This window comes from Myxocyprinus asiaticus, chromosome 6, assembly GCF_019703515.2.
Source record: "Myxocyprinus asiaticus isolate MX2 ecotype Aquarium Trade chromosome 6, UBuf_Myxa_2, whole genome shotgun sequence".
Taxonomy (NCBI): Eukaryota; Metazoa; Chordata; class Actinopteri; order Cypriniformes; family Catostomidae; genus Myxocyprinus; species Myxocyprinus asiaticus.
The window spans coordinates 2,292,521-2,314,431 of record NC_059349.1 but is presented as its reverse complement, the minus strand read 5'-3'; the positions used below and the strand labels follow the sequence as shown (position 1 = coordinate 2,314,431).

Sequence of the window (21,911 nt, the reverse complement as noted above, 5' to 3'; positions counted from 1 at the left end):
GAGTAAGCCATTTTGTGATTTTCATGTGGTCGCCTAGTGGACCTGTCTCATTATACATACACTCGACTGTTCAAGGAAGCTGGGCGCCTATTCGTTTCTTTTTGTACCGGTTCCGCCTAGCGGCTGGAGTTTGTTTTGTGTAATATCATTTCTTCGGGACAGCTTGTGGATACACCTGCTCATTTTGAGTGCTTATGCCTCCTGTTGGCTGAAGTTGGTTTTGTGGAATATTTCTTGCAGGACATTGGAGTGAGTTTGACTACCCGAAGAACTGAACGGCCTGTTTTTTTTGTGTGTGTGTGTGTGTGTGTGTGCTGGTTCCACTTGCGGCTGGAGCTTGTTTTGTGCAGGCACACACCTTCGGGACAGTTAAGTGAATGAATCAACATGTTTATTTTGTGTGTGTGTGTGTTTATTTTGCTTACTGGCTGGAGTCTGTTTTATAGATTATCTTCTGTTGTGTAACTCTGTCTTACAAATTTTGTATAGAAACACCGGACTTGAGTAATCCGACGGCAAAGTTGTTGCGGGGGCTTTTGTAGGCGTACATGGACTTTTTGAGTTTAGAGGGATGAACGCTGGTTGGCGCTGTTGCGCGTGGGGTTAATGCACACGTTTTTCTTTTTTCTGTTTGTTTTGTTCTGGGGAAAGCTTGGGGGTTTATTGTTGCACCAGTGTGGGATGTGGTCTTTATAATTTTATTTTTCACACACAGTCTATTATTTCTAACATGTCAGAATGTTAATATGAGCAGATTATCTCTCTCCACATGAAATGTGAATGGGTTTGGGCACCCCATAAAAAGAAGGAAGGTTATTTCTTTTCTTAAACGTAAGAAATATGATATAGTGTTTCTTCAAGAAATGCATCTTTCCCCGCCGGAAGCTGAACATTTTGGCAAGATATGGGATGGACATGTTTTCTTTAGTGCTGGCTCAAGAAAGAGCAGGGGAGTCATTATATTGATAAGTAAGCGTCTACAATTCAAATGTCTCAAATAGATTAAAGATAAATTAGGAAGAGTCATTATTGTTTTAGCAGAAATTCAGGGGCAAAGGTTGATTTTGACTAATCTTTATGCACCTAACATTGATGATCAGGGCTTTTTTATAGATCTTGAAAGGATGTTGCAAGCCGCTAGCACCCCTCATGATATAATATTGGGAGGAGACTTCCTTTGATCATAGTGAACTGATCGACTGGAGTCGTGTGGTTATGAAGTATCAACATTTATTTACATTGATATCTATTGTTTTAGTCTGCAACATGTATGCTTCACTCATGCATTTATAAATCCTCTCTGGTTAGATACAAAAGCTTGCAAAGTTGTAAAATTGTAATCAATGCCTTTACCATTCAGTGATGATGTGGCTCTGTTGAGGAGTTCCTCCCTTAAAAGAAAAGACATCAATCCCAGTGAAACTGTATTTCAACAGTGGGTCATTTCATAAAAAAGTCAAATCTTATTAATGTAAACTCTAGAATTAAACAGAAATAACAGGTTATCCTATTTAACTCCACCATATATCAAACATTATGTCCTTTAATTACCTTTAGAATACAATACCACTGTGTTCTGTATTTGAGCCTCTTAGGGGTGGATTTACCACAAAGGCAATCCCTAACAAAACTGCTGCCGAAAAGTTATAACAATGGAAAATATATTATTGTCTAAAAACTGTTACCTTCTGAAGCATTAAGCAAATGACACGGGAGTAAGGCACTGCATGACTCTCTGAAATTAAGATATACATACAAGTGACATTATTACAGTATTATTAAACAGATGTACTACTAATGATCATCATCAAAGATAATATTTAAGCATTTAGATAAAACATAAAATACACTAACTGTTTCTCAATTCAATTTATAGGTAGAGCAGATGACAATGTATTTAAATATGTTATACTGCTATGAGACATACAACTGTAATATAATAAAGATATCTTTAGACTTCTACCTTGCCATGCTCATTTGGTCCTCTATGAACTTTAGTGCAGAAAATGCCACAGGGTTTTTCCCTGAAATTAAAACACAGTCTTTTTGAGAAAGTAATGACAGTTTTAACATCTATTCACCTAAGCAGACGTTGGTGAACGTCCGGGGGATGTCCCCTGTTTGCTGGGTCTGCAGCACTGATGCAGGTGCACTTTGGTCAGAGTGGAAGAAATGTGATTAAAGAGTTTACATGCCAGTATAAAGCGATTAAAATAGGAGTACTCTACATATCTTATTGCGAGTATTATTACTCTGATTATTAGCATAATTGCAATATCATAATCACAATATTCTGTTTACATGAGCTACAGTTTAATTGCAGTATTGGCTTAATTGAATTTTAATTGCATTATGAGGGTGCATGTAAACGTAACCAATGTACAATGTTCTTTTGGACGGTCTTGGTTGCATTGTGTCATAAACGTACAGTTTTAGGTTGCTGTGTCAAGTTAAATGTAGTTTAATAATTTGAAAAAAACGTCTTGAGATCCCTGTGTTCGGATTTGTGCTCCATCAAGCTGTGTTTGTACGCAGAACAATCTGTGTTCTCATCTTGTGCTGTCTGCTCTCTGTAAGTGTGGTTTGTTCTCTGTATAAGTTGTATGTTGCCTATACAGCGAGTTTCACTTAATGCCCCCTGGTGGTACTCCATGCTTGAATTGCTAAAATTTAAGGAATATTGCTTATTATGGTACAGTCTAAACTTTCACTTTCAGATGTGAAAATTAAACTAAACAGGCGACACGTGACTTTCAAATGTGAATATGAAAGTAAAAGTTGAGATTTATAAGAAACCCATTAATTTTTATTTTATTTTATTTTTTTACTGTAAATCTCCACCTTTGACCAGCCCCAACCAGAAGGTGGCTGAATGTGAATGTGAAAGTGGAAATTGATTGTAAAAGGACTGAAATATTGATTTGTTTCTCACCCACACCTATCATACTGCTTCAGAAGATATATATTTAAACACTGGGGTCTTTGGATTACTTTTCTATTTCCTTTATGTGATTTTTGGACATTTCTGGTCACCATTCACTTTCATTGTGAGGACCAACAGAGCTGAAATATTCATCTAAAAATATTCATTTGTGCCCTGCAGAAGAAAAAAGGTCATACAAATCTGGGATGGCATAAGGGTGAGTAAATGAAAGAATTTTCATTTTTTCTGAGCTATTCCTTTGTCACATTAAGCGTTTTCTACGACAAGCAGTTTAGAATGTCCCCTCCGAGATGCTGTTGAATGACGTCACGCAAACATGGCGGCGCTCTGGGAGATTTGCAGAGTTACTATAAACATTCACTTTTGAGAGAATACAATCCATCAATGAGTAAAATACACACACCAAAGTTTCCGTATTAGATTATGTTTAGCACACGTTTGCAGAGACGTGAAAAACGGTAAACGATCTTCTCTATTTATACTCATAAACCTGTAAAAACTACTGCCATTGTAGTTTTGTTTGTTTCTACATTATTCGAGTATCGGACAATAGACCGCCGCATGTTTGAAAACCGGATCAAGTAGGAATATCCAGCATCCGACATTGAATAATACGGGCTAACTGCATACACGTACATTAGAGATTAAACAGTGCTGTAAATAAGAAGTGAGTAGAAGTATGTAAATTGAGATTCATGTTTATAAATGCTGCATTATTCTCATCATCCTAAACGAAGACTTGTTTCAACACGAACAGGAATAACTCCAGGTGTTACAATTGAGACCTGCGTGATAAATCATTGTAAAATGATGTTTATTAAAGAAGAAAGTGAGGACATGAGTTATCCAGAACCATGCAGTTCAAATGCTATGAAAGATGAAGAGACTGAGGAACAAAGAGGTTTGTGTTCATTCTTCATTATTGTCTGTTGATGAAGATTAAAGTTTCAGTCTGTTCACCAGAGTTGGTGGTTGATGATACCTAATGCTATCTATGGTGGCTGTGTAAGCATGCATTTCTATATCTGGTGTGAATCACTACATCACTTACATCACTCACATATGTGTATATGTACGTGTGTGTGTATATATATATATATATATATATATATATATATATATATATATAGATTTTGTGAGAAGTATTTTTAGTAAAAGTAAGATTTAAAAGATAAGCCTAATACTGTTTCCACATCATCAATAAGATTAATTCAGTTCCATTCTTACTGGTGCAGATCGCGATGAAACGCTTGTTCTACAAAGTGTTTTCTGTCTCATTTTAAAAGAATCTGTGGTCAAAACGTAGGGCACTTAGTATTCCTCGCAGCAGCAATGACACAGTGATCACTTACATCATTGCCAAATAGACCTATATCTGTGTATTTATGAGGAAAATAAGAATCATACATAGATTTAAAATGATTGGAGACAGAAGACAGCCAATCCCAATTGAGATCACCCACAAATAGAATTTCCTTAAAGTCCAGTTATGATAGGTGTTGAGTTAGTGAAGTTAGAGATTAAAAGCTTGCTGAAGGGGGTCTAAATCAGCCAGTCACTGTCAAAGTTGCATTCTTTCAAATCTCAACATTCAAACTGTTTGCAAAATGATGATGTAGCTACCACCCTGGAATGGAATTTATTATTTATATAAATTGCAAAACCACCACCCTTCCTAGGGTGGTCACATCTAAATAATGTGTAACCCTTAAAGGAATAGTTGACCCAAAAATGAAAATTCTCTCATTATTTACTCACCCTCATGCCATCCCAGATATGTATGACTTTATTTCTTCTGCAGAAAAAAAATAAAGGTTTTCAGAAGAATATCTCAGCTCTGTAGGTCCTCACAATGAAGGTGAATGGGTGCCAAAATTTTGACATTCCAAAAAGCACATAAAGGGTGCACAAAAGTAATCCATATGACCTCAGTGGTTAAATCCAAATCTTCAGAAGTGATATGATAAGTGTGGGTGAGAAACAGATCAATATTTAAGTGAATTTTTGCTTGAAATTCCTCCTTGCCCAGTAGGGGGTGATATGCATGAAGAATGTGAATCACCAAAAACACAAGAAGAAGAATGTGAAAGTTAAAGTGGAAACTGGCTGAACAGGGAGGAGAATTTATAGTGAAAAAGGACTTAAATATTGATCTGTTTGTCACCCACACCTATCATATCGCTTCTGAAGACATTGATTTAACCACTGTAGTTTTATGGATTACTTTTATACTATGTGATATTTGGACTTTCACAATGTTGGCACACATTCACTTGCATTGTATGGACCAAAAGTGCTGAGATATTCTTCTAAAAATCTTCATTTATGTTCTTCTGAAGAAAGAAAGTCATACACATCTGGGATGGCATAAGGGTGAGTAAATTATGAGAGAATTGTAATTTTGGGGTAAACTGTTCCTTTAATAGCAATATCATTATCTGAGATGTATAACCATGTTTCAGAAAGTATAAGAAAATCAGCATCTGTTGAGTGAGCCCAGATTTTGACTGAGTCCAGTTTTGGTAACAAGTTATGCACATTTATGTGAATGAAACCTATTTCAGACCTAGATATAAAATCACCAGGTGTACTTGTACATTTAATTGGGTTCAGAATTGGATGTACATTCCCAGATAATAATAAAACTAGAATAAAATGCCGTTTAACTGATTTAAATGACATAGTGATAATTGCTTTTATGACGGGGGTTAATGGGGTGGTGGACACAGTGAAATGGGCCCCCATGGGAGTTGTGGGCCCCTAGACTTCAGCACATGTAAGCATGTGCAATAAAGTGCCCCTGACAACTGGAGAAAATGAGGTACTGTATGCATTAATGGGCTTTTGAAGTCCAATGAGAATGCTCGGCTGGATTAGAATCCCAGGACGTGCCATCAATATGCCAAAATAACTGCATAAAGTCATCATAAAGCCACTTCTTGTTTCTTGTAATATATTTCTGTAATAATTTAGCACGTGGAAATGCTATACGATCTCTAGCCTTTATTTTGGCTGAAAACTGAAGGAAGTTTGTGTGTTGTTGTTTCAGTGTTTAGTTAGGAAGGACCACAAAGCTGTTGTCAGCTCAAATATGGTGAAATGCTCTAATATTCTCTTTGCTCCACACAAGCCCAGTGCCATGAGGTTTCTTTAGATTTGTTTGGAAACTTGTATTGGCCAAACATATTTGGAATTATGTAAATGTGCAACCAAAAGTAAAACTGGAACGCTTCAAATATAACGCAGTTGCCGCACGTTAGCGACACACCCAAACCAAACTCAAAGCACAGCTGTTCTGTGTAAAACACACAATCAGAGCATGAGATGGGATTAATCTCATGATCATGCACAGAACCGCTCTGAGACAGCTGGAAAACCGTTTCATTATCCTCGTGTGTACAGAGTATGTGTAAAACAATACAGATCAGAGTGACACACATACAATACTCATAAACAACTGCAGCTCCATATTTCGAATGTGAAACAGTGATTGGTCAGAGACGAACTTCTGAAGAGTGTGTTAGGTCAGGTGAGGTAAAAAAAAATGGACTGGAAGACCTTGTGATTTGGTCTGTCATCCGTAGACTCGGACTATAATGAAAATGAACAATTATTTGCAACTTTAACTGGTGTATACCATTGACGATTATGCTAAATTAACCGTGAGAGACAGAAACTGTGATCGCAGTTAAAATACGATTAATTGTGCAGCCCTACCTCTAATCAATATTTTTCTGTATTTAGGGGTTCAAGCACCGAAGGTGCAGGAACCCTATTGTATTTGTTCCAATTTTCTTATTATTTTTTCGTATTATTATTAGGGGTCAAGCCCCGAAGAGGCGAAAGACCCCTATTGTTTTCGTTAGTTTTTAGGGCCCAAGCACTGAAAGTGCGGAGCCCTATTGTTGTTTTAAGGATTATTAGGGCCCGAGCATCGATGGTGTGAGGACCCTATTGTTCTTCTAGGCATTTATTATTAGGGCCTGAGGTGCGAGGACCCTTTTGTATCTGCTCCGTTTATTAGGGCCCAAGCACTGAAAGTGCGGAGCCCTGTTGTCCTTCTAAGGATGATTAGGGCCCAAGCACTGAAAGTGTGGAGTCCCTATTGTTCTTCTAAGGATTATTATTTTTATTATTATTATTATTTTTATAATTACACTTTTTAAGGTTATCGGTACTTTTGGGGTGCATAACATGCGTGAACTCTTGAAAGTTTGCACACACATCAGAGACGCTGGCCATTAGGGCATTAGGGGGGGGTCATTGGGGGGGGGGGGGCTGTGCGGCACCACCTAGAACATGGGTATGTTCGGGGGGCTATGTAGCACATCCCTTTTGATCTACAGTCACCAAACTTTGTGCACATATAGATCTCATCAAGCCGGACAACTTTCGTGCAGACAGTCATAAGCTCTGCCCAAAAGGAAGTTGGCCATTATGGATTGTTTGAAAAATGCATGCTCAGGAATTTAATATACTCCTCCCAAGGATTTTATGTTACAGGTACCAAATGTGGGCGACATCATGCCAAGACATTGACGATGCTAAATTTTTGATATATCGAACAGTGTTGCCATGGCGAAGCCATAAAATAACGTCAAAAAAATGGAATATGGAAATGTCTCATATCTTTTGCGTGCAGAAAATTAAAAACGTCAAAATTTAGCCAAATGTTTGTCCTTGCAGGCTGATCATATTGATGTGAATATTGTGAGTCACGGTCGTACCGCCACCAACTGGCAGAAGGACGTGTGTCACTTTTAACAGACTTTGAAAAATATCTTTTATGTTAACCTGAATTGCTTCAGAACATTTTAGAACAATTCTGAAGGGATTCTTGATATCTTAAATACTGTTGCCATGACAATGCATTAAATCTCATCATTCCTTTTTGTGTATATTCAAATGTTTTGAGGTATTATGCATGTTTGAATTTTAAAGTTTATTGTTTTTAAACATATTTGTAAATTTTTATATAAATAAAATATAATAAAAAATATCAATTGAAATGTAAAAATGCTAGAAAACCCATGTCTAACCCAGTGTGGCAATTACAAGAAAAGTCCAATAGAGGGCATCCAAGCTCCATTGTTGAATGATTCCCATAGAAGACTTCTGAGTCCAGAATGGGCGGGGACTGAGTTCATGAGTTTGAGATCTTTTGCAGTGGAATCCCATAAAAAATGCAAACAATGTGTCCCCACTCAGTATATACATCAACTGAGATGTGGATGCAATCTTTGTTAATTAAAACATATAGTTTTATATGGACGGATTAGAACCTTTAACATCTTGTGCAATGGGCGGATTAATTACCACTAGACCACTCAGTCGGACTCTTTATCAGCGCTGATTTATGTACTTCTCCACCAACTTACAATATCTCATGAATCCATAAAATGCGCGATACCAGTAAACAGCATGTCAGCGTCCTCGTCTAAATCATCATGATAAGCAAAATCTACAAAAAAAATAACCATGAAATGTCACTAACAATAAGAGCCTCTTTGCACAACTACGAGAGTGTGACAGCGCACCAAACCGAACATTATTCTGCTTCTAACGGAGGTGCACATTGTAACATTATAACCACGCACTGCCAGACTGCAAAAACCTATTAAAACTGCATATCCTGTTGAAATGTTAACACTTTATAATGAGTCTACCAAGATGCTGCATGGCATTGCGCTTATGCAAATTCCAGGTCAATTCAATTTCAAAAAAATAAACAAACATTGTTTTATAATCATCATATTATTTTTATCAGGCATTATTCTTTTGCATTTTTTTCCTAAATAATCCTAAATTTTTTGCGTAGAGCTCTGATTTGTCCTTACCTAAATAACCTTTTTCAAATATTCCATGAAATTTGTGTAATACATATTTTTTTCACAGATATAATTTACCATGGTTTCAAGTCCATTTTTAATTTCTGATTTGTGTTTCAGGTTTAATACAGTTTATTTCACATTTATGAGGATGTATGTGTCATTGTATTTTGAGGAAAATAATGGTGTGCCTTGGAAATTTCATTAAAGCCACTGGCACAAACCCCAACCCCCCCCCCCCCCCACGTTCGAAAGTTACATGGGGCGCAACATTTTGTTTCACATACACACTCTGAATTGGGTAGCTGCGCTCCTGTATAAACATATTACACATAGACCTATCTAACTTATATACTTTACATATATTTTACATTGCCTATACTTTATTATTTGTTACTAAATTTCTAATAAATTACATTTGTTAATTTAATTTAAAGACAGTTTATGGATAAAAAAAAATGGTAAATAATTTCATTGTAATATAATCTTTAGATCTACATATTTTTTTCAATAAATAATTAAATTATAGCAAAAATGTAAAATTAATCAGTTAGCAAAATTTTTTTTAATTACAATTAAAAATTGATATAGATAGATGATAGATAGATTCTCTGAATGGTGATTCATGAGACTGTTCTTCACCACATTTAGACAACATTATGCCAAGACATCGAAGATGCTAAATTGCGAACAGATTTTTAAATATCGAATGGTGTTGCAATTTCGATTCACTAAATTAATGGCAAAAATAGGCAAACAGGAAGTGTCTCATATCTTCTGTGTTCATTGTGTGATTTAGATCAGAATTGAGTTGAATGTTTTTTCTTGGAGGCTAATCACATGTACGTGGCTATTGTGGGTCACGGTCATAGCGCCACCAACTGGCAGCAGGAATTGTGGCACTTACAACAGACTTTGAAAAAGTTCTCTTACATTTACCCAAATTGCTTAAATTGTTTAGACACTGCTGATGGTACATTTTGTAGGAATGCTTGACGTCATTTTCCGTCAAGAACATTTTTACAGCATTTAAAATTTTCTGAAAAACCTACTTTTTCGAACTCGTCCTAAGCCGTTTGTCCGATTTGCACGAAAATTGCCCTGCATCATCTAGAGGCACTCACGACAAAAAGTTATTCACAGAATTTTGATAAACCATACAATTTTTGAATGGCACTTAAACGAATTCGACGAAGAGCACGCCAAAATGGACGTGAGGGTATATCTCCGTAATGCTTTAGCGTATTCATACCAACCTTATTATTTGTCATAGGCACCATGACTCAAGGGTGCCTGCTCAGTTTCTGAACAGTGCCACCTAGTGGTCACGAGATATTAAAAAAGCACATTTTTGCTTATATCTTCTGAACAGTTTGTCATAAAATCATCAAATTGGTCTCATTAGATTCAGTGTGGTATAGCGAGTCCAACGATATGAAAAATTCCTATGTCGGCCATTTTGGACGTCGGCCATTTTGAATTTAGTCATAAAATGCTGTATTTTACAAACGACTCGGCGTATCGTTACGAAACTCGGTATGTGTCTTTGGAACCATGCTCTGAAGAGACTCGAAGTTTCGGGACAGCGCCACCTTGTGGTCAAAAATTTTAATGCTATTTCTAAAAATTCTAATAGCTATTGACTCCTTTTGCCTACTGTCATGAGACTGGTCTTGATAGATTCCATGGTTCATGCCGAGAACAATGATACCAATTATGTCATGATCGAGCAAACTTCCTGTCCGCCATTTTTAAATGTTTTGGAAACCTACTTTTTCGAACTCCTCCTAGACTGTTTGTCCGATTTGCATGAAAATTGGCCTGCATCATCTAGAGGCACTCACGACCAAAAGTAATTCACAGAATTTTGATAAACCATACCATTTTCGAATGGCGCTTCTACGAATTCGACGAAGAATGCGCAAAATTGATCTTGAGGCTGTATCTCCGCAACGCTTTGAGGGATTTGGATGAAACTTTGTATGTGTCATCACTATTTGGCCCTGAGGTTAAATGCAGCGTTTTGGCGCACTGCCCTCTACTGGTCACGAGATATGAAAAAAACACATTTTTGCTTATAACTTCTGAGCAGTTTGTCATAAAATCATCAAATTGGTCTCATTAGATTCAGTGGGGTATAGCGAGTCCAACAATATGAAAAATTCCTATGTCGGCCATTTTTGATGTCAGCCATTTTGATTTTCTGAAAAACCTACTATTTCGAACTCATCCTAGGCCGTTTGTCCAATTTGCATAAAAATTGGCCTGCATCATCTAGAGGCACTCATGAAAAAAATTTATTCACAGAATTTTGATAAACCTTACCGTTTTCGAATGGCACGTCAACGAATTAGACGAAGAACGTGCAAAATTGGACTTGAGGCTGTATCTCCGCAACGCTTTGAGGGATTGGGACGAAACTTGGTATGTGTCATCATCATTAGGCCCTGAGGTTACCTGCAGTGTTTTGGTGCACTACCCCTACTCGTCAGGAGATATAAAAATGGCTGTTTTGTCTTATAACTCTTGAACGCTTTCCTGCATGATAACCATCATGCCCAGATACTACCTGAGCAGTTTCAGAACAGTGCCACATACTGGACAAACATTTTAAGAAGTAGCTATTTTTAGTTATTTTTAAAATAAATGGTTTTTTTATGATTGAAAGTTTACTTTTTCTAACTCTTCATACACTGTTCATCGGACTCTAACTGCTTGCAGCTATATTTGTTATTATTATTATTATTCGTCTTCTTCCGCTCTTGATTCTGTGGCAGTCCATAGAACCGCTTGCGGGAAAGTTATGAAATTTGGCACACAGATAGAGGACAGTCTAATGTGTTACCACACCAAATTTGGCATCTCTACCTCAAACTCTCTAGCGCCACCAACTGCCCAAATTTGCACTCATGTTTATGTTAATAACTTTTGAACCATGAGTCCTAGAAACAAAATTCATTCTTCCTCTGATTCCTTGGCTCAAGACGATTCGACTGTTTCCATCGGACGTGTGAACGGCTTTTGAGATATTAAAAGACACTTACATGCTCAAGCTGATACCTCAGACAGGGCCGCAGATCAGGGACTCGGTTTGGACGATGCAGCGGGAGAAATTCAGCGGCAAATGGCGAGTATGTCTGTAATGCTGGCGAAAGTCATAGCGGACCTGGAGGATCTTGCTGTAATACCTCAATTGATTATGGCCATGGAGGCTAAATTCTCTGAGTTGGTTACAAGATTGTTGGATGTCGAGAAACGATTATCTGAAGTCATAGGAGAGGGAATTAGCTGCTAACCCACAAGTGACCAAGACAGTCTTGCAACACGTTTGGGAAAAACTGGAAGATCTTGAGAATCGTAATCATCGAAACAATGTCAGAATTGTTGGAATTCCTGAGCATGAGGAAAGCCGAAATATGGTGAAATTCTTAGACGAGCTCTTCCCGAGTCTGCTCGGCATAACAGGCCATAAGCTGGAAATTGAGCGAGCACACAGATCTACGGAGGGAGTCAGGCCCCGATCAATTCTGGCCAAATTTCTGAGATCATCTGATAAAGATCTTGTGTTATGTGAGGCGAGGAGTAAAGGAAGGCTCTCTTTGAGAAACCACAACATTTTCTTGTTCCCAGACTTTGCGAATTCGACGAGAGAGACGTGATCGATTCAAGGAATGCAAGAAACTCTAACATCAACGGAAGATCGCTTTTGCACTGATGCTTCTGGTCAAACTAAGAATAGATACTACGGGTGGCTGCAAAATATTTACATGCCCACAGCAAGCATTGTCTTTTATAGAGACAATGGGGTAAGCCATTTGGTGTTTCTCACGTGGCCCCCAAGTGAGCTTGACTCGCTGAACATACTCTTGACTGTCTGAGAAAGCTGGGTGCCTTTTTTTTTTGTGCGGCTGGAGTTTGTTTTGTGTAGTAACACTCCTTCAAGAATCTTTTGCATCAATGGAGGATCACTTTTGCACTTATGTTTTCGGCCAAATTGAGAATAGCCGCAAAATATTTACATGCCCACAATAAGCAATGTCTTTCATAAAATCAATGGACTGAGGAAGTCATGATGTGATTCTCATGTTGCCCCCAATTGAACTTGTCTCGTTGAACATGCATTTGACCGTCCGAGGAAGCTGGGCGCCTTTCTTGTTTCTTTTTATGCTGGCTCTGCCCAGCGGCTGGAGTTCGTTTTGTGGAATAACACTCCTTCATGCAGTTGTGGATGAATCTGCTCATTCTTTGTGCTTACACCTCCTATTGGCTGGAGTTTGTTTTCTGGAGTATTTTTTGCAGGACATTAGAAGGGTTAGGTCATCTGCTGCACTTATGAACAGCCGGCTCACTGAATATTCGTTTGACTGCCCGAGGAAACTGAACAGGGTTTTTTTTGTGTGTGTGTGTGTGTGTGTGCTGGTTCCACTAGAGGCTGGAGTTTGTTTTATAGATTATTTTCTGTTATGTAATTCTGTAATCTATTTTGTCTGGATTGTCTCTCTCCACGTGGAATGTGAATGGGTTGGGGCACCCCATAAAAAGAAGGAAGGTTATTTCTTTTCTTAAACGTAAGAAATATGATATAGTGTTTCTTCAAGAACTGCATCTTCCCCGCAGGAAGCTGAAAAATTTGGGAAGATATGGGGTGGACATGTTTTCTTTAATGCTGGCTCAAGTAAGAGCAGGGGAGTCATTACATTGATACGTAAACATCTACAATTCAGATATCTCAAACAGATTAATGATAAATTAGGAAGAGTCATTATTGTTTTAGCAGAAATTTTTCTGATTTTGGTTGGTTGATGAAGGTTGATTTTGGCTAATATTTGCGCACCTAATGTTGATGATCAGGGCTTTTTTATAGACCTTGAAGGGATGTTGCAAGCCGCTGGCAACCCTCATGATATAATATTGAGAGGAGACTTTAATCTTTTGATGGACTCAGTCCTTGATCATAGTGAAGCAAAAGTGTGTAAGCCCCCTAGAGCAACACTGATGCTTCACAGGATGTGTAAAAAATCTTGGTCATACTTCTTAAACCTATCTGGGAGGGACTATAAATTTTTTTCATCAGTCCATAAGATTTATTCTAGAATAGATTTTTTTATTTTTTTTATATCTAAGTCCCTCATTTCGTCTGTTGTTGATTGCTCAGTTGGAATCATCTTAGTCTCAGATCACATCCTGGTGAGTTTAGAGATGTTGCCACATATGGAGAAAAATAAATCATATTGTTGGCACTTTAATGTATCCCTTTTGCAAAATCCTGATTTCCAACAAATGTTAAAGGCTGAAATCAACTGATCCTCAGTTTCCTCTGTGGGCGTGGCTTGGGAGGCACTTAAGGCAGTTCTTAGGGGCTGGATCATACAGTATGCCTCATTCACCAAAAAATCCAAAGCACGAGAACTCGTGGAGTTGGAAGGGAATATTAAAAGTGCAGAGGCAGAGCTGAAGATCCGAATGTCGTCTGATGGCCTCAGAGAATTGACCAAATTGAAATACAGATATAATACTATTTTGTCATGGAAGGTGGAGTTTTGGCTATTCAGGGCAAGCCAGTCATACTTTAAGTCGGGGGATAAAGCAGGGAAGCTTTTGGCTAGATATATATAAAGCAAAGAGAGTCTTTTTCTACCATTTCCTCATTGAAATCTGCTGGTGGTGAAATATTTACCTCAGCCATTGATATTAATAAAACTTTTAAAGAATTATATTTTGATCTTTATTGTTCCACATCTTTGTCTTCTGCTGAAGACATTAGAAATTTTGTGGAACCATTACAACTCCCTAAACTGACGACTGAGCAAAAAAATTATCTTGATTCTGAGATAACTTTGGAGGAGCTTGATGAGGTAATTAAGGCCTTGCCTACAGGCATCTTGTGCTACAGAACTGGCCCCACTTTTTTTAGAAGTATATATGTAATCATTAAAGAATGGAAAGCTTCCGCCAACCATGACACAAGTCCGGATTAGTCTGATTCTTAAAAAGGACAAAGATCCAAGCGAGTGTAAGAGTTACTGTTGAATTTCCCTGATCCAGCTGGACATCAAAATATTGTCAAAAATTCTTGTAAACCGATTAAGTTATGACATCTCTTATACATATAGATCAGGTGGGGTTTATTTGGGGCCACAGCTCTTCTGATAACATTAGGCGTTTCATCAATATCATGTGGTCAGTGGCGAATGATCAGACTCCAGTCGTGGCCATCTCACTTGATGCCGAAAAGGCATTTGATATGGTAGAATGGGATTATCTTTTTAAGATTTTGGAAATGTACGGGTTTTGGATGGATTAAGGCTCTGACAGTGTACTATCCAAAACGTTTTTTCAGCTGGGCACTTTCCAGTGGCCCAAACAGGGCATTAAGTATTTGGGTATTTTATTCCCAAATTTAAAGAGTTAATTTTGACCCTTTAATAAAAAGGTTTTCGAGTGATGTGGGCAGGTGGGCTTCATTACATTATCGATGATGGGAAGGTTAATGTAATTCAAATTAATTATATTCAAAATTTAACTACCTGCTACAATCTCTCCCTGTAGATGTCCCCCTCTCTTATTTCAAGCAATTTGATAGCATAGTGAAGTCTTTCATTTGGAATGGGAAACGTCCCAGGTTACATTTCAATAAGCTGCATAGGCCGATTGGCAAAGGAGGGCTAGGCCTACACAAGATTTTGTTTTATTATTACGCGTTCGGTCTCAGACATCTGGCTCATTGGTCGCTTCCACCTGGGACTCAAGATGGTGCCAAGTATGGCTGCTGCGTTGCGAGCTCCGACACAACATGGCAGTGTTTTGTTTGTTTTGTTCACAATTCTTATGTTTTTTGTCTTGGATGTTGTCTGCCTTATTGTCTATGACAGACAAACACTTTTGGACATTGGTTCAGCAATTTCACACCGTAAACCGGACTTCAAATTCCTCAATGCCGACCCGCTGTTTACAAACATGCAAGCGGAGCCCTTTGTCTGGGCTGCACGGCTGCAGAAACGCAGGAGGAAAAGTGGAAACAGAGCCGGCGTTCTCATCAGAGTAAGACGCCGCGCAAATCAACCCCCGCTACCCAGTATTCTACTGGCAAATGTTCAGTCTCTGGATAACAAGCTCTGCGAGCTGAAAGCGCGGATCTCTTTCCAACGAGAGACGAGGGACTACTGCATTATCTGTCTTACAGAAACTTGGATGTCTGTGGAGATTCCAGACTCAGCATTGAACACGCGGGGTTCTCCGTGCACCGAGCGGACAGAGCGAAAGACCTCTCAGGTAAAAGCAGAGGTGGTGGTGTATGTTTTATGATCAACAAATGATGGTGTGATCAGAGGAACGTACATTCTATCAAGTCTTTCTGCTCTCCTAATCTGGAATTTTTCATGCTTCTGTGTCGACCATTCTGGCTACCGAGGGAATTCACAGCGGTCATCATCACTGCTGTGTACATCCCGCCACAAGCCGACACAGACCGGGCACTCAAGGAACTGTACGGGATTATAAGTGAGCAGGAAACCGTGCACCCTGAGGCTGCGTTCATTGTGACCGGAGACTTTAATAAAGCCAGTTTCAAATCAGTCGCACCAAAATACCACCAGCACATTAGTTTCAACACATGAGGGGACCGGGTTTTGGACCATTGCTACTCTCCCTTCCGGGATGGCTACAAATCCCTCCCCCGCCCACCATTTGGCAAATCGGACCACTCTTCCATTCTGCTTCTGCCCGCTTACAGGCAGAAACTGAAACAGGAAGCACCCACCCTCAGAACGTTCCAGCGCTGGTCGGACCAATCAGACTCTATGCTACAAGACTGTTTTGATCACATATGGACTGGGAGATGTTCCGGTCCGCCTCTGATGACGACATCGAGGTTTACGCTGATAGCGTAATGTGTTTCATCAAAAAGTGCATGGAGGACGTCGTTCCGACCAGAACAACACAGATCTATCCGAACCAGAAGCCATGGATAAATAGCGGTGTTCGCGCGGCACTTAATGTGCGGACCTCCGCTTTCAATTCCGGGAATGCGGAGGAGCATAAACAAGCCAGTTATGCCAATACAGCTATATCAGAACAGCAAAACGCCAGTACAGGAACAAGATTGAAGGACAGTTTAACACCACCAACTCTAGAAGCATGTGGCAGGGAATTAACATCATCACAGACTTTAAAGGGAATAAAAACTCCGCCATGAACACCGCTGCCTCTCTCCCGGATGAACTAAATACTGTTTAAGCTCGTTTTGAGGGAAATAACACCGCCCTCACAGAGAGAGCTCTCGTGGCCGAAGCTACAGAGGTTAGTTCACTCTCCGTCTCTGTAGCGGATGTAACCCGATCCTTCCGACAGGTGAATATCCGCAAAGCCGCGGGCCCAGACGGCATTCTGGGCCATGTCGTCAGAGCGTGCGCGAACCACCTGGCTGGTGTTTTTACAGACATTTTCAACATTTCCCTCTCTTTGTCTGTAGTCCCCACATGCTTTAAAACATCCACCATTGTGCCTGTTCCAAAGCAATCAAAAATAACTTGCTTAAATGACTGCCATCCTGTTGCTCTGACCCCCATCATCAGCAAATGCTTTGAGAGACTAATCAGAGATTACATCTGCTCTGTGCTGCCTCTCTCTCTCGACCCATTGCAGTTTGCTTACCGCAACAACCGCTCTACTGATGATGCCATTGCATCTACACTACACACTGCTCTCTCCCACCTGGAAAAAAGAACACTTATGTGAGAATGCTGTTTGTAGACTACAGCTCAGCATTCAACACCATAGTGCCCTCCAAGCTAGATGAGAAACTCCGGGCTCTGGGCTTAAACAGCTCGCTGTGCAGCTGGACGCCAGGTGGTTAGAATAGGCAGCAACATCTCCTCATCGCTGACCCTCAACACTGGAGCCCCACAGGGCTGTGTTCTCAGCCCACTCCTGTATTCCCTGTACACACATGACTGTGTGGCAACACATAGCTCCAATGCCATCATTAAGTTTGCTGATGACACGACGGTGGTAGGTCTGATCACTGACAATGATGAAACAGCCTACAGAGAGGAGGTGCACACTCTGACACACTGGTGTCAGGAGCACAACCTCTCACTCAACGTCAGGAAGACAAAAGAGCTTGTGGTGGACTTCAGAAAAAAGACAGAGAACACAGTCCCATCAACATCAATGGAGCACCAGTGGAGAGAGTCAGCAGCTTCAAGTTTCTGGGTGTCCACATCACTGAGGAACTCACATGGTCCATCCACACTGAAGTCGTTGTGAAGAAGGCTCATCAGCGCCTCTTCTTCCTGAGACGGCTGAGGAAGTTTGGAATGAACCGCCACATCCTCACACGGTTCTACACCTGCACTGTAGAGAGCATCCTGACTGGCTGCATCTCCGCCTGGTAAGGCAATAGCACAGCCCACAGCCGCAAAGCACTGCAAAGGGTGGTGCGAACTGCCAGACACATCATCGGAGGTGAGCTTCCCTCCCTCCAGGAAATATATATACAAGGCGGTGTGTGAAAAAAGCTCAGAGGATCATCAGAGACTCCAGCCACCCGAGCCATGGGCTGTTCTCACTGCTACCATCAGGCAGGCGATATCGCAGCATCAGGACCCGCACCAGCCGACTCCATGATAGCTTCTTCCCCCAAGCAATCAGACTTTTGAACTCTTGATCTCCCACGATCAAAATACATCAGCACTGCACTTTATTACTCTTACTTTTATATCTCACACCGGACTGTCATAAATTATATTATTATTATATATATTCTCTCTTAACAACTTACTATCAACCGACAGCCTGAATGTCAGTACAGTACAATACAGCCTACTGTACATTCTATATATACTACTATATATACTTTTTTATTTTTATTGAATAATGTGTATCTATATTGTGCATATTGTATACTGTACAGTGTATGTTATTATTTGTATATTGTTGTGTAATTATGTGTATATTAGACTTTAAATTGTGTTGTGTTAATTTGATGTTATTGTAAATTGGTATATGTCTCATCACTGTCACGACTGCTATATTGATCGGAACTACACCCAAAAATTTCACACACCATTGCACTTGTGTATATGGCTGTGTGACAATAAATGTGATTTGATTTGATTTGAGAAAGCCCCTCCATGGTTTTGTATTGAACAAGAAGTTCTTGCCCCTATTTCGCATTGCAAAGTCTTTCTATCAGACTAATTGGAGAAGTTAAGTTACACCCTGTTATCTCGCATTTACACTCGGAATTGACAAATGTGTCCAGAGTGTTTAATTCAGACATTTATTTAAATGTTGCCTCAGGCTTATGGCTTAAACCCAAATTATGTATTAATAAGTCCCCTTTTTGCTGGTCAGAGTGGATTGTGAGGGGGGTTACTACACTCGGTGACCTATATGAGAGTGGAGTGTTGAGATCCTTTGAAAATCTGGTTCAGCATTTTGGGATTCTCAGATCTCAGTTCTTTAGATATTTACAGCTGCGACACCTGCTCTGTATTATTTTTGGGAGTACCATACACCCCCCTAAAGTGTCAGATACTCTGGGAGTGGTGATTACTGCTTTTGGAAAAGGTCACAAGTCATCAGTGTATTATTCCCTGCTAATTCAGAGTCTGGGGGATGGAGCTTCAACCTCTCTCAAGAGATTATGGGAGAAAGATTTAAACTTGGTATTGGAGGAGGAAGAGTGGGCTAGGATTCTAAAAAAACATTAAGTCTGCATCTAGAGATGCAAAGGTGCACCTTATGCAATTCAAGATTTTACATCGATTTTATTGTACCCCTCTAGATTGTATAGGCTTGGTCTTAAAGGCACACCCACTTGCTGGTGAAGCCAATCAGAGGATGGAGACATAACCCATGTCTTTTGGGGGTGTGTTAAGATCCAGGAGGTTTGGTTGCAATTTCATGTATGTGGTGTATTGGGCACTTGGCTTTCATTTAGCCCCAGACTCTGTATTTTGGGCGATGGGGCGGTCATCGATGTTGAGAATAGGCACATAAAGAGTTGGGTCCTAACTAGAGTCATGATCGCCAGACAGGTTCTTTTAAGGGGTTGGAGGTCAGCTGGAGCGCCCTAATTTCATGAGTGTTGCTCAGAGATGGTAAGGGTGGCGGCCTATGAAGAAGGGTCATTTAGAAGGCTAGGAAAATCAAACTTGTTTATAGAGATACCAGACATTACTGGATGTGTAAATATTATTTTCTGAAGTACTGTGGCATATTTTGAATGAATCTGAAGTGATGTGTCCAAATTTATTTCTGATTATTTCAGTTTTATCAATAAAAAAATTCATAAAGTCATTACCAGACATGTTCACATGTCCCTGAGATCCAAGTCAAGTCTCAAGTCTTTGAGGTGGAGTCCAAGTCAAGTTTCAAGTGTTCAAGTCTAAGTCAAGCCTCAAGTATTTGGTCTTATTTTTAATTTTTTGGCAATAGACTAGTTCTGTATCTGCAGCTGGTTAGTTTTATAAACCCTGTATAAGGCTAATTCAATTTTCAAATATTAAAACTGACTACATTAAGGGATTGCCTTGTTTATTTATGTACGTCTAATAAAGTACAAGGTTTTACTTTAATCATGGATTGTATTTATATTCAGGAAACAATCAATTAACTATCCATTTTTTTTCTTCATAAAATGAGAACAGATCTACAGAGAAGGAAAACTAGCTTTTTCCATAATTTTTTAGGGCTTTAAAGCCCTTTATTCTATTTTGCATTTGCCCTTATGAAAATGTACCATAGTTTTTATAGTTTAAACTGTGGTATTTATTTGTAACAAAACCATGGTTAAAAGTATCCTGCAACATTTAAAACTATAAATACATTTTTTAAATAAAAACACTTATAAACTGCCTTATAAACTTATAAAGTTGTAACAAAAAATAATGATATTCCCTTACTTCCCTTGTGTAGCCTATTATAAATTGAACAGAGCTATAGTAGTAATATAATATTTATTATGAATATATTTCTGCCTAAAATACTACAGTCAATACAGTTAGTGTTACTATAGTAAATTCATGATAAAGGTGGTGATGTGAAAAGTATGCTGATTTATGTCTGTGCATCATGTCGCTGTGTTTTCTCAGCGTCAATGCTGTTTTGTCAGGCGGTTTAATGTTTGCACCAGAGAATTCTGTGCCAAATTCAAATGTTTCCGTGACTCGCATCATGCATCTCACTCAACTTTGAGTAACACCAAAAACATCTGTAGCAACACCTCCTCCTCAACCCATAAGGTGGGGGGCTCATTTTTATAACAATAATCTGGCGGAGTAGACTCATTTAAACTAATATATTAATTCGGTTTAAGCCAGGTTTTAGTTAAACAGAGCAAATCCAAACTATGATCTGTAATCATTTCATTTACAATTAGTGAGTGACAGCAGCGGCTGCGCTACAAATTGTCAATTATAATCATTATATTTTTATATATAGCAAATTTACTTTTATCTGTCATTAGTTTTTTCTCTCTCATCTTTCAACATGATGGCCAGCATTTTGGAATTATCTGTCAATGTTTTAAAACTGTTTTATAAGAAGAAAAACCTTTATGAATAAAACTTATTTATATGATCCAGTCATAGTATTTTGAGCTGAACACCGTTAAACTGAAATACTTTACCAGTGGGGTAATCTCCTTACTCAGATGAATCGTATATATGACATTAATCATCTATGTCAACAATATAAGTATAATATTACAACTGACATCTGCACAGACAATAAAGTGAACGGACAGCTAAACTTGTTGCAACATTAACTAAGTTGCACGCTCGATGCGTAACTCACACTGTGAACAGACCACTGACATAATGTGCTATGTGTCGCAAAATCCTGAAGTCTCTAAAGTACAGAAAATGTATCGTCTCTAAAAGCACAAATTCAGTAACTAAGGATCTAATATTTTACTATACTCATTTTATATGCTCCTATTTCAGGAACTGATTTCTGGTTTCACCAGGTTTTATATAAGTTGACACATTTATGTACACATTTCTGGCGGTGGCACTCCATCAATAAGGTTGCCATGGTGATCTGTGAAGTCTTAACTCTAGGGTACAATTTATTTTCAGTCAGAGGTGCAGGCCGAACTTTGTTATCTATTCCAGGATAATCCACTGAACATG

The 21,911-nt window shown here is 39.0% G+C and overlaps 1 protein-coding gene across 11 annotated transcripts in view; it reads left to right on the top strand.

Moving 5' to 3' along the window:
* The window catches only part of LOC127442895 (zinc finger protein OZF-like), a 221,907-nt gene that overhangs the window by 169,063 nt on the left and 30,933 nt on the right, over positions 1 to 21,911 (top strand). For 3 of the 11 annotated variants that reach the window (XM_051701245.1, XM_051701246.1, XM_051701244.1), the window contains exon 2: positions 3,702 to 3,845. The exons of 5 other annotated variants lie outside the window; for them this stretch is intronic. In XM_051701245.1, the coding sequence (XP_051557205.1) occupies positions 3,752 to 3,845 (94 nt within the window). In that variant the 5' untranslated portion in view covers positions 3,702 to 3,751. Of the gene's footprint in view, positions 1 to 3,259; positions 3,612 to 3,701; positions 3,846 to 21,911 lie in introns of those variants that run through there. 3 more of the 11 variants (XM_051701243.1, XM_051701247.1, XM_051701239.1) reach the window with 2 other exon arrangements.